Raw genomic sequence first — 14,096 nt, forward strand, 5'->3', positions numbered from 1 at the left:
GCAACACTTCACCTGTGAGTCGGCTGGGGTGATATACTGCGTCCGGGGCTCCCGATGTGGCCTTCTATATATTGGCGTGACCCGACGCAGACTGGGAGATCGTTTCGCTGAACACCTATGCTCTGTCCGCCAGAGAAAGCAAGATCTCCCAGTGGCCACACATTTTAATTCCACATCCCATTCCCATTCTGATATGACTATCCACGACCTCCTCTACCGTAAAGATGAAGCCACACTTAGGTTGGAGGAACAACACCTTATATTCCGTCTGGGTAGCCTCCAACCTGATGGCATGAACATTGACTTCTCTAACCTACGCTAATGCCCCACGTACCCCATCCATTATTTATTTATTTATATACACACATTCTTTTTCTCTCTCTCTCCTTTTTCTCCCTCTGTCCCTCTCACTATACCTCTTGCCCATCCTCTGGGTTTTCCCCCCTCCCCCTTTTCTTTCTCCCTAGGCCTCTTGTCTCATGATCCTCTCATATCCCTTTTGCCAATCAACTGTCCAGCTCTTGGCTCCATCCCTCCCCCTCCTGTCTTCTCCTATCACTTCAGATCTCCCCCTCCCCCTCCCACTTTCAAATCTCTTACTAGCTCTTCTTTCAGTTAGTCCTGACGAAGGGTCTCAGCCCGAAAGCAGTCGACTGTACCTCTTCCTAGAGATGCTGCCTGGCCTGCTGCATTCACCAGCAACTTTTCTGCGTGTTGCTTGAAATTCCAGCATCTGCAGATTTCCTCGTGTTTGTGCTCTTCCTATTAGTTTGCTTGGATCCTCCTGGAAGTCAATTAATATCCTCCTCACAGTTAAGGATATTTCCAACATTTATGTCACCTGCAGATTTGGAAGAAGTGACCTTTTGGAAGGAGTGGAATTAAAAAAAAAATCACAGGTAAATGAAGTACATAAGGATTTAAGTGTTCTTGTACAAGAATCAGAAAAAGTTAGCAAATAGGTGCAGTAATTTGTACGAAAGGCAAACAGATTATTGACTTTTATTGTAAGAGGGCTGGAACTTGGAAAAAGGAAAATATTATTACCATTGTAAGGGGTCCTGCTGAAGCCACACCTGGAGTCCAACACATGAAAGGATATACTTTGGAGGCAGACCAAGGTAATACCTGGGAAGAGTCAGTTATCCTATCAAGAGCAGCTGAGGAATTAGCTTTATGTTCTTCGGAGTTCAGAAAAATGAGGGTGATCTTATTAAAACTTATAAGATCCTTGGGATCACACAGAAAAAATATCAAATGTTTCCAATGGTGGGAGAATCTTACTTGATGGGACATAGTTATATGATCAGGGTGGTCATTTAAAATTCCAACTTCTTCTCGCAGAGAGTGGTGAATCTCTGCAATTTCTTAACTCAGAGGGTCATGGAGGCTGGATAAACTTTTGAAAAGTCTGGCAATTGAGGATGATGGGGAACTGGCACAGATGAGGAAATGAGGCCTGAGGTACAATCATACTGAATGATAAAGCATTGTCGAATGACTTAGTCCTGCTCCTATTTTCTATTGTCATGTTCCTATATCTTTAAGGTTGATGGTTGATGCATAACACACATTACAAATAAAGATGGGCAATAAATACTGCTCACATTCTCAGAAGGAAGTTTCTTTGAAGTTTAGATGCTTGTTTTAAGATCCTAATTGAGCTAAGGTGCTGCAAACTGAGACAAGTCAAAATGAACTTTACTATTCTGTAAGTAAAAATGGAAGAATCTACAGCTGCTGGAAATCAAAAAGAGAAGCAGAAAATGCCAAAATGACTCAGTAGATCAGAATGCATGCTTTTTATCATTGAGTAGAAGCACCCTGTGTCCTACAGAGCTACAGATGCAGCCTGATCTGGTTGACCTGCCTAGTCTATACTCGGGCAAGAGATAGGAGTAGAGGACATCAGACCATATTAGCTGGATGAATCCCATATTACGTGATGGAATTAAAATCAACTTAATGTTTTTCCACAAAATTATATATTGCGAAAAGATACTTGATCTCTGAAGCAGAACTTAAATTCATCCATCACTTAATTTCTTACCTACTGTTCTTGCCTTGAAAATAAATTGAACACTTTTACTTCTCCACCAAGCTTGCAGTTTAATAATTGCTCTTTCTTCTTCTTTTGTTGGGATCCTATTCTGCCACTTTTCAGGCACTTTGAAAATAGTATTATTAAAACATGAAATTAATGATACATTACAGTTCTATTCTATAAACAGAACATAGCAAAATGCCTAATTTTTTTAAAACATCATCACAGCTGTCATCAAACTTCACTGTCTCTTGCAACAGTATCATTAGCTTCAGTACATAGCTTTCACAAACGAAGTCATCTTGAAAACCTTTAGGCAGCAAGATTTATAATGCTCACATCAGGAGGTTGCAGCCAAGTAAGTATAAGATTTCTATATAGGTCAAAAGAGGATGTGTGGGAAATGTGCACAGAATTCCAGATCCTACTTATCAGTGGACCATTAGTGCAAACAAAAAGTGACAACACAGCTGAGTTACTTCTATGTTTAATTTTGGCTGATGAGGTAATAAAGTCAGTTAAGCTCAATAATAAATGGCTGCAATTTGTTATAAGCCCAGTTTGCAACACTGGTATTGAGTAATAGCATTGGCATTGAAAGCTGGAAAATACTAGGTAAGTAAAGTAGGAGCTGTACCTGGATGAATCCTGGCAGAAGAGTTAGATGCATCCATGACCTTGCCAGTCACTGAAATTGAACATAATCCTCTCCCAATAGCTCCATTATCCAAATGTATGGGACCAAACAGCTTCATTGAGCATCTTTGCACTGTCTGCCACAATAGTCAAGATTTACTGGTGGCCACTCATTTAAATTATACTTTCCATTCCCACTTTGACATATTGCTACTATGAGTCCACTCTTAGGTTGCAGGAGCAACACCTCATCGTTTGTCTGAGTGACATCCAACCTGAAGGAATGAATATTGATTCCTCTAGCTTTTAGTAATTTCTCCTCCCTCCCTCTTCTCTCTTTTTCAGTTCCCTATCCTGGTTCACCTCTTACCCCTTCTCTTCTTCACACCTGCACATCATCTCCCTCTGGTGCCCCTCCTCCTTCCCTTTCTCCCATGGTCCACTCTCCTCCCCTATTAAGATTCCTTCCTCTTCATCCCTTTACCTTTTCCACCAATCTCCTCCTGGTTTCTCACTTCATCCATCCTCCTTCACCCATCCACCCTCCCCCTCATCTGGCTTCATTTATCATGTGCCAACTTATACTCCTTCCCCTCTCCTTAGTTTCTTACTCTGTCTTCTTCTCCCTTCCTTCCCAGTCCTTACTCAGGGTCTCGGCCAGAGATATTGACTGTTAATTCATCTCCATAAATGTTGCCTGATTTGCTGAGTTCCTCCAGAATTTGGTGTTTGTTGCTCTGGATTTCCAGCATCTGCAGAATCTCTAGTGTTTGGGATCATACTTCGTTGGTTCCCATTCTCAACTTTCCTGATGTTGCTGGAGAATCACCTCCAAAAACTCCTCTTTCTATACTCACAAATTCTTATCTCTGGCATTGCAGAGAGATTTATCTTTGGCACTTTTGTCTCATTCATATGCTGCTCCTTGGCAGTATAATGGATTAAATGCAGCTTCAGTCTCTACATGGACACTGATGACATTGTAGTCTGAGTCATCAATACTCCACTCCACTCCACTCTTTCTAAATTATCAGACTGCTCTCTGATAAAGAGAAATACATTTTTACATTATCAATATATTGCCTTTTGGGAAGCCAAAATCCACAGAAGTATCTGAAAGTGTTCTGAGGTCGCAAAGGACCCTCCCTGCATAGTTGCAAATCTTTTTAATCCACTGTCTCTTTCTGGCACACTCAGTACCAGGGCTAATGGTAATCTGAGTCACCGAACGTTTTTAAAATTAATGTGTGCCTAAGTCCCATGTTTTTAAGTTAAGATAAAATTTGCATCAACATTGGAATATTTTCTGATTGGATGACACAGGTTATGACCAGTAAAACAAGCATACAGGCTTGCACTGAAGTGTAAATAAATCAATTTTACCAATTCATGGCGTCATCGTACTCTGGCCATTTCAGACCATGATAAACTGCACAGAACATAACTGCAAGACAGTTTTAATGGGAATTCTTGTCCCAATTATATGATAAACAGCTTTCTTGTAATTTAACAATTCTTTTGATGTAAACACTCAATGTCCATGTGTTTAAAGGTTTGCACCTTTCAAGCACATGGTTCCTTGAAGGGAATTTGGCTGTTCCAACTAATATTAATAAAGGGAGCATGAATTGTTTAATTTGATCCTTGAGATATTTGGAGAAAAAGAATCATATGGGAAGAGGTTTCCTCTACACTAGAGGAAGATTGCTAATACCTGCACTTGTCTGTGAAACTGACTCTTCAGCCAATGTACACCTAATCTGGGAATGTTGTTGAACAAATCCAGTTACAATATTATCAATACCTTTTATGGAAGACTTGCAAACATGATGTTTCATGCCGAAATTTTGATGAGAAGCCTATTGTACATAGGAACATTGCTTATATAATATTGAGCATTTTAGTGTTAGTACAATGGCTGCATTATTGAAATCAGAAATTCAGCATCTTCTGCTGAGCAAAATGTCAAAATAGTCTCAAGATTTGAATTGGATGGAGGTACCTCAAAATGCTGGACACTGTCAGTTTTTCATTTTGCCAATGACTCTGTGTACTTAAACAGAGTACCAAAAGTAGATTTTCTTCAATTTGCATCAATGCAGATTGGAAAGCCATAATCTCTCCAACAGCTGAGGCCACATGTCAACCTCAATTTATTCACTTACCTGTATGAGATTTCCTTTTTCTCAGCATTTCTTTTGGTGAAAAATCAAGCAAGAGGGCTCTAAAAGCAATCTCCTCCACAAGACTGAGAGAAGCACTCATAGCCTGCTGTAGGGTGACGTAAAATGCATCCTTGAAGGCCTACCAGAAAAAATAGCAAATTTGTAATGAGGACAGGCACCAAAATAGATACTGTTATTCAAAATGAATCATGTAGTGTCAATTCATTGGTATCTTGCTTCATGTCTAAATATTGACAGGGTTATTAGGCTCAAGGTTGTAATTGCTGCCAAAGTTGCATCTACTTTTGCACGACTTCAGACTCCACCGCTACCTTTGTACCACACTACCTACTCTTTTGCACTCTTCATTATATTTATTGTTGTATTTATTATTAACATGTATACTGCTTATTTGTGTTAAATTCACACCACCAAGGAAATTCATTGCACACTGGTGTATATAATATTAAGTTAACCTGTAGCTGGACAGCTATATTTACAAAGTGGGATCATGCATCTACTAAATACTGACTTGAAGAGGGTGAATACTTATGCAATCAATTACTTTGTGTTTTATATTTGTAATCAATTTAGATCACTTTGTAGTGTTCTGTTTTCAGACTGACACAAAAGAGTTTTTTCTGTTGATCAGTGTCAAAAAAGTCAAATTAAATTCACAATGTGGTAAAACAACATTGAAAACTATCAAGGGGGTGAATGCTTTTAATAAGCACTGTAGCATGTACCTTATTCCCACATCAATGAAAGTCAGATATTGTGGGAATGGAATATGATTGTAATCATTTTTGAGTTGCACGACCCCACTTTGTAAATATGGCTGTCCAGAGACAATGAATTTCCTTGGCCATGTGAATTTAACACAAATAAGCAGTACACATGCTAACAATAAATACAACAATAAATATAGTGAAGAGTGCAAAAGAGTAGTATGGTGCGAAGGTAGAGGTGCAATCTGAAGTCGTGCAAAAAGTAGTGTTAAAGTGTCAATAATGGAGTAACTGAGAAATGTAGAACTAATAGTCCAATAATGTGGTAGCACTGCCAGGAAGGGAATGTCAGAGGGGTGACTGGTTTAAAAGTTTGATAACACTGGGGAAGAAGCTGTTCTAGAGTCTAGTCATCCAGCTGTTCAAGCTCTCGCAGCTCTCCGCAGAAGATACAAGAAAGGAAATGAAATGGCAAGGATGGCAGGCAGCCAAGGCAGGAATTTTAGCCTTTCTAAAGCAATGCACCAGGAAGATGGACTAGGTGAAAGGAAGTGGCAAGGCTGTGATGAACTGAGCATTGCAGGTCACAAATATTGCATGTACCAATGATGTGATTTCTACATCGGAGATGTGTGGAATGAATTTGTCCCAGTGAAACACACTACCTGGGAAATTAGACTATTCTTCTAAGGTATATCTGTCATTAAGAACTTCTGGAACAACCAGGTTTTAGTACAGCTAATGTCTCCAGGCAATGTAGTTTAAAGGAGTGGGAGTCCTCAGCAGGTTCTGCCCCAGCTCTGGGTATAGGATTCAAGTCCCCTTTACTTTATTTAATACTCACTATTTGATCACCTAATGATCACTTCCCACTGTCAACCAATCTGATAGGTCCTGATACATCAACTCAAGCACTCTAAAACACTCAGGCTCTGATCAGTCTTCCAAGACCCCGTCCATCTCTGTATACCCATGACTGTGTTGCCACCCACAGCTCCAATCTGCTGATTAAATTTGCTGACGACACTACACTGATTGCCCTAATCTCAAATAATAATGAGGCAGCCTGCAGAGAAGAAGTCATTACCCTGATACAGTGGAGTCAAGAAAACAACTTCTCCCTCAATGTCGCAAAAGCAAAGGTGCTGGTTGTGGACTACAGGAAGAATGGAGACAGGCTAGCCCTTATTGACATCAATGGATCTGGAGTTGAGTGGGTGAACAGCTTTAAGTTCCCTCGGCATAAATATGACTGAGGATCTCATGTAGTCTGTACATACCGGCTGTGTGGTGAAAAAGGCACAACAGTGCCTCTTTCACCTCAGACGGTTGAAGAAATTTGGTCTGGTCCCCCAAATCCCAAGAACTTTCTACAGGGGCACAACTGAGAGCATCCTGACTGGCTGCATCACTGCCTGGTTATGGAAACTGTACTTCCCTCAATCGCAGGACCATGCAGAGAGCGGTGCGGACAGACCAGCACATCTGTAGATGTGAACTTCCCTCTATTCAGAACATTTACAAAGACAGGTGTGTAAAAAGGCCCGAAGGATCATTGGGGACCCAAGCCACCCCAACCACAAACTCTCCCAGCTGCTACCATCCGGGAAATGGTACCACAGCATAAAAGCCAGGACCAACAGGCTCTGGGACAGCTTCTTCCACCAGGCCATCAGACTGCTTAACTCATGCTGACACAACTGTATTTCTATGTTATATTGACTATCCTGTTGTACATACTATTTATTATAAATTACTATAAGTTGCACATTGCACTTATAGACAGAGATGTAACGTAAAGATTTTTACTCCTCATGTATATGAAGGATGTAAGTAATAAAGTCAATTCAATTCAATTCAATGTTGGATTTCAGTCCCCTGGCTCTTTGCATCTCAGACATTATTCACTTTTGTTATAGTAGCAAATGACTAAACCAGCCTTTTGTGCACCATATTGCATGATTATAAATTCTGATATTTACAGAGAAGTCCCTCTGGTGTTTGCCACAGGGAAGTCATCATCAGGATCCTCCTCTTCTATCTCCTCCCATGGCCAAAGTGCTGCTTACAAAATTGCAAGTCCTTCCCATCCATTTGGAGACACAATGGACACGACCTTTACTGGGTCACCTACTCCAGGAGGAATGCAGGAAGCAGCAGCAACAAATGCAGGATCATTTGGGAGTTTGAAGGGTTGATTGAAAGGTGATACAGGGAGGTAGTTACACCTAAGGTATAGGATACATGTAACTGGATGACCGTGTGGCCAACTGGTTAAGGCGTTCGTCTAGTGATCAGAAGGTCGCTAGTTTGAGCCTTGGCTGAGGCAGCATGTTGGGTCCTTGAGCAAGGCACTTAACCACACATTGCTCTGCGACAACACCGGTGCCAAGCTGTATGGGTCCTAATGCCCTTCCCTTGGACAACATCGGTGGCGTGGAGAAGGGAGACTTGCAGCACAGGCAACTGCTGGTCTTCCATACAACCTTGCCCAAGCCTGTGCCCTGGAAACTTTCCAAGGCGCAAATCCATGATCTCATGAGCCTATCACTTACGTGAGTTTCCTGTATCAACTGGATGACCAATAGAAGGGGGGAAGGGGATAGGCAGCCAGTTCAGGGTACCCCTAAGGCCACTCCCCTCAAAGTATATAGACAGGAGGGGTATTTAGGGCTATGGTCCAGATGCTGGTAGATGGGACTAGATAGCATAATAGTCTGGCATAGACTCAATGGGCTGAAGGGCCTGTTTCTGTGCAGTTGTGCTTTATGACTATGATTCTAAACATATAAGGCTTTTCTCAACCTCAGTAAAGATTATGACTTACCCACTTAAGGGGGTTACAGATCATGCTTTCCAAATCTCAAGAAATTTGTCTTCATCTCTCATCAGATTTAACAAGTGATCTTAAGCAATAGATCCAAAACTGAATCAATCACTTTGCCCACTGATGTCAAGTAAGGCTATGTCATCTCACCAATATGCTTTGAAATCTTTTTTACCTCAACTCCAACAAGCTTCCTTCTGGCATGGAGTTACTCTACATAACAAATGAGGAAGTACTCAAACTATCCCACCACAACTCCAGAATTACGGTCGTCCCAACTTCAGTCATAGAGCATTATACAGACACTGCATGTACTCATTTGAAACCTGAACATCATATCACTGTCTACTTGTTTACTGAAACATATGAGAGGATGAGCCCTATCTCTAGTGTCTGCAAAACAAAGGTCATCTCCCAGCATCAGCCCCTGTCCATCTATTAATGCTTTCCAATCCCAGAGGTCCACAACCAGACACAAAAAATATGGACAGCTTTCCAAGTCTGAGGAGCCAACTCTCAATGAAGGAATAAAATTCACTATCATCTTCAGGGTGCAACATAGCCTTTGGCATTCTGATGAAAAGAGTGGGTGAAGATCAAAACCTCAAAGCTAGCACAACACTCATTGGTTACCAGGCTGGCGTGATCCTTGACTGCAGCATGCTTCTGAGAAATGTACCATCTATAGTTAGCACCACAAAGCATTGGAAAGTTACCATGAACACTGTAATCACAATATCATTCAAGTCCATTTGCAGAATAAGTAAACATATCACATTTCTCTTTCATGCCAACAATAACATAATCGACACTTAACTATAGCCAGTCTGCTCCCATGGGCAGAACATTTAGCTCATGTATTTGTTAACAGATGCCCAAAGTAGTTACTTTATACCAAGGCCTATCATGAGAAGAGGTTATAAGCCACTTTGAACAAAACTAACATCACCCCCCAACCAATTCATCGGAATGCTTTACTCATGACTAGCCAAATGGAGAAGGACCATTCAGTGTGGTATTGAGAACCTTATTTGTTCAGAACAGACGGAAGCCCAGCGTAAATGGTAGAAGGACTTCATCCCATGAACTTGCTCCATCCATAATAGTGTTCAGATCCCATATTGGCCTTATCAGCTATATTGGATTAACTGCAGTAGCATCAAGAAATTCCTAATCAAGGGGTCCATGTGGATAACACCTTCCCTCAACATGCTAACAACTGTCAGTTCTTCTGGAGGGCTGTTGTGAAGAAAGTATAATTTAAAAATTAACATTATTCAATTTTATACAAAAATTACCTATTATTTGAAATTTGTTATCCCCAGTGAGCTATGATGGCTAAGTCAATTGGAAATCAAAAAAAAAAACAATTCTTAAGGCTGTTCAGAGATATGGAACAATGGCAAACAAATAGAGTTGATGTACATCTTGATGATGATTGAACTGAATGACAGATTTGAGGAGCTATGTGGTTGACTTCCGATTTTACGCTCCAATATCGATATGCTTTTGAAAGTTCAAGGATCAAGTGAAATGGGGTTAGTCCATGAAAGTGGCAGAGAGTTATAAGATCAATATTGATCTTGCTGAATGATGGAATGGGAACAAGTAAATGAATGTCTTACTCATGATGCCATTTATCATGTCTTAATGTCCTTATGTACAAGGCTTAGAACAATGATAAAAACAAATAGAATGGTAGTTGAAGATCTCAGAGACTTAGCCTTACAATCAACTTTTTGGGAGACATTTATTAATAGTCAATCAACTCACCTCAGTTTGCTTCTCAGCCATTTTTCTATTGTGAAATTGGACAGGAAAATGTGCAAACTCCAGTTCCATTGAAGCTTTATGAAATTCGTGCTCATCACTAAAACTACTGAGCAATCTTTCTATGGCTTTCATGATGATGACGGCCTGTTGTGTAAATTGCCGACTCTCCTGTTGATTAACACAAATCAAGAGAGTTAAGTTTCTGCTGCATTATCTCATAGGCTTAGAATAGATTCTATGACCAAAATACACATTTATGCACTCCCAAAATATATTCACAGAAACCAATGATAATGAATCCATATACAATCAGTAGTCACTTTATTAGGTACACCTCATGAACCTGGCGTAGACTTCTGCTGCTATAACCCATCCACTTCAATGTCTTCAACATGTTGTGCATTCGGAGATGTTCTTCTGCACACCACTGTTGTTAATCGTGGTTGAGTTACTGACACCTTCTTGACAGCTTGAACCAGTCTGCCCATTCTCCTCTGACCTCTCTCATTCATGTGGCATTTTCGCCCACAGAACTTCTGGGTTCACTGGATATCTTTTGATTTCATATCCTGAGAAAAAGTCTGTTGTGCATGAGAATCCCAGGAGATCAGCAGTTTCTGAGATACTCAAAACATGCTATCCTGGCACCCACAATTATTCCACAGTCAAGGTCACTTATACATCTTTTCTTCCCTATTCTGATGTTTGGCTCGAACCACAACTGAATCTCCAGACCATGTCTGCATGCTTTTATATATTGAATGGCTGCCACATAATTGGCTGACTTGATATTAGCATTAATGAGCAGGTGCATAAGTGCACCTAATAAAGTGGCCACTGAGTGCATTTTTACACTGAGGTTAGATTTAATTTCAGAACACATCTAGTATATAGGTACAAGTACCACAAAGTGCAGTTTAATGCACCAATTTAACTTGAGGATATAAATTCAAGCCACAAAGTTCACTTTGAATGGATAGAAGATCATGTGTGATGTGTTGATTTCCACAAGCAAGTTATACTCTGTTAGTATTAAACAATCCACATTGTGAGCTGAGGGGTCTGTACTGTGCTGTATCTATGTTAATCCATTGATAGAAACCCTACAATGCTACAGTAACAAATCCAAGTTCCTGTTGTATGAATGTGAAGAATTAGAAGCAGATCAGTGATATCAGACAAAAGTGGCAGGAAACGAACCAGTTAAAATGCTGTGCAAGGGCTCAGCATGATATGAGTAAATGAGTTATAATAAATCAGGATGAAATTTTATGTTAATCCCCAGAGACTTAAGGAAAAGGATTGAAGATTCTAGGAATGTGATAGGATGTAGAATACCTGATGAAGAAATGTCAGTACCCACTTGTGCTTGGATGGGAGACCATCTCCATATACAAGCCTAAAGACACAATTGATCCAATTAAGTTCATGCCTTAAGCATTTCATTCATATTTGCATGTGTTAACTAATTCATCTCCAGAAACATAATTGCACTGTTTGTGCCCTGACCTTCCACTTCATTATTCAGCAGAACCTCCCTTATCATTTCCACACTTCCATCAGAAACCTACCAGGAAACATATATAATCCTTCCTTCCCAATTACCTTCCGAAAGTCACTGTAGCAACTTATCCTCATCTCCTTAGTTCTCACAACACCCACAGCAGAATCTTTCTGTGAGAGCAAAGAAGCTACAATGGGTGTCCTTTTTCCAGTATCATCTGATATGGTTTTTTTAAATACTTTATTTAAAAAAAAATGAGATTAACAAAAACATACCAGCTCAGACATGTATAAAAAAGAAATAAGCAAAAAAAGAAGACACAACATTAGAGGGATGCCTATTGTACAAAGTGCTCAAAAATACTAAACATTAAATCTCAAATGAGGGCTGTGAGAAATCAGCTGGGGGGAAATTGCTCATCCGCCCCCCGGCCTTGTCCAGGTAGGCAAGGAATGGATCCCAGATAGCCGAAATTTTTTTTAATTGAATTGGTTCTCAAGAACCTAAGTTTCTCCATCTGTATGACTGAGATAATATCAGCCATCCATCTCCGAAAGGAAGGGGGAGAGGGTGATTTCCATTCCCTCAAGATAAGTCTTTTGGCAACAGTCATCCCCAGCATAAGAAACTGTTATATGGCTGCAGGGAGACAAATAGTAGATTGCGAGCAGCCAAATATAGCAAGACCAGCTTCCAAGGGGAAGGATCTTTTATAGGCCTTTGAGTACCAGTCGAATATTTTGGACCAAAATCCGGTCAGTAATGGGCAAAACCAAAAGGTGTGTGACAATGTGGCTTCTGTCCCTTGGCATCTATCACACATTGGTGAGACAGAAGGGTAAATCCTGTGCAATCTAAGTTTAGAGTAATGGAGACAGTGGACAACCTTAAACTGGATCAGTTGGTGCCTGCTGTTAACAGAGCAAGCCTGTATCATAGACAAACACTTATCACAGGCAGCTACCATCTGATATTGTGAGGAGTGTCCCATTTCCTATTTAAATCTGGGGACCCAGTCACATTTGGAACTGTTGGCAACCCTTCTTCTCGTCTTCCTTGTTCTTCCCACCCCCTCAGCGCCTTCTGTCTCTTGTCCACTACATCTTCCCATCGCTCTCATTTCCCTTCATCCTTATATTGAACCCCTTGCACACACTACAGACCTTTCAATCCGCTCATCTTCCTGTTCATCTCTCCTCATTCCCTTTGCCTCAATGTTCATCCTGGCTTGTAGTTCCTGCCTCCCCCCCCCCCACCCCGCCGCCTCTTAAAGGTGCCGTGCCTGCCTGGACCACTGAGTGCTTCAGTTAATCATGAAATATGAAGATCATAGAGTTGATTTAAAAGTCCATTGCATAGAGGGAAGTTACATGCTGCAGACTGCAGTAAGCATAATTCTAAAGGGGTATATTTAAAAAAAAATATTTGGAACAATTGTCTGCAGCTCACGGAAAATTGCAGATGATCAGCGGCACCATTTTGATTAGGAGAAGAAAACCAGAGGTCCATGAGCCAAACCTCATCGGAGGATCAGAGGTGGAGAGGGTCAGCAACTTTAAATTCCAAGGTGTTACTATTTTGGAGCACCTTTCCTGGGCCCAGCACATAAGGGCAATTATGAAGAAAGCACAACAGATTTTAATATCCTTAGCAGTTTGCAGAGATTCAGCAAAACATTTAAAACCTTGACAAACTTCTATAGATGTGTAGTGGAGAGTAAATTGACTGGCTGCATCACAACCTGGTATGGAAATGCCAAGGCCCTTGAATGGAAAATCTTACAAAAAGCCCAGTCTATTATGGGCAAAGCCCTCCTGACCACTGAGCCCATCTGCACGAAAAGCTGTTGCAGGAAAGCAGCATCCTTCATTAGGGACCCCTACCACCCAGGACATGCTCTCTTCTCACTATTACCATCAGGAGGAAGGTACAAGAGCCTCAGGACTCACACCACCAGGTTCAGGAACAATTACTACCCCTCAGCAAATCAAGCTCTTGAACCAAAGAGGGTAACTTCACTTGCCCCATCAATGAAATGTTCCCACAGCCAGTACATTCACTTTCAAGAACTCTTCATCATCTCATGTTCTTGATATATATACATATAATGCCTTAGTTGGGTAGTCCTTCACTGATTCTGTTATAGTTATTATACTATAGATTTGTTAAGTATCTCTACAAGAAAATGAATCTTGGGGTTGTATATGATGACATACTGTATATATACTTCAATAATGAAATTTACTTTGAACTTATCTACCAAAGACCTCTTTTTTTTGCTCCTTTTCTCTCCTCCATCCTCTCATTTTCCTTCCTTGTGACCTTTCCCCTCCTTCTTTCTTCCTTTTCACCTCCAACCTTCCTCTTGCACCCCCTCACTTTTAATATCCTTATCCCTTAACCTTTCCTCCTTCCATCT

General features: G+C 40.7%; 1 protein-coding gene across 1 annotated transcript in view; it reads right to left on the bottom strand.

The window, feature by feature from the left end:
* adgb (androglobin) overlaps positions 1-14,096 on the bottom strand; it is a 223,374-nt gene that overhangs the window by 77,743 nt on the left and 131,535 nt on the right. Inside the window, exons 21-23 of the mRNA XM_063057274.1 lie at positions 10,174-10,341; positions 4,846-4,984; positions 2,051-2,167 (exon numbers count right to left, since the gene is read on the bottom strand). Coding sequence (XP_062913344.1) covers positions 2,051-2,167; positions 4,846-4,984; positions 10,174-10,341 — 424 coding nt within the window. The remainder of the gene's footprint in view (positions 1-2,050; positions 2,168-4,845; positions 4,985-10,173; positions 10,342-14,096) is intronic.

Source organism: Mobula hypostoma, chromosome 8 (genome assembly GCF_963921235.1).
Source record: "Mobula hypostoma chromosome 8, sMobHyp1.1, whole genome shotgun sequence".
In the NCBI taxonomy this organism is placed as follows: domain Eukaryota; kingdom Metazoa; phylum Chordata; class Chondrichthyes; order Myliobatiformes; family Myliobatidae; genus Mobula; species Mobula hypostoma.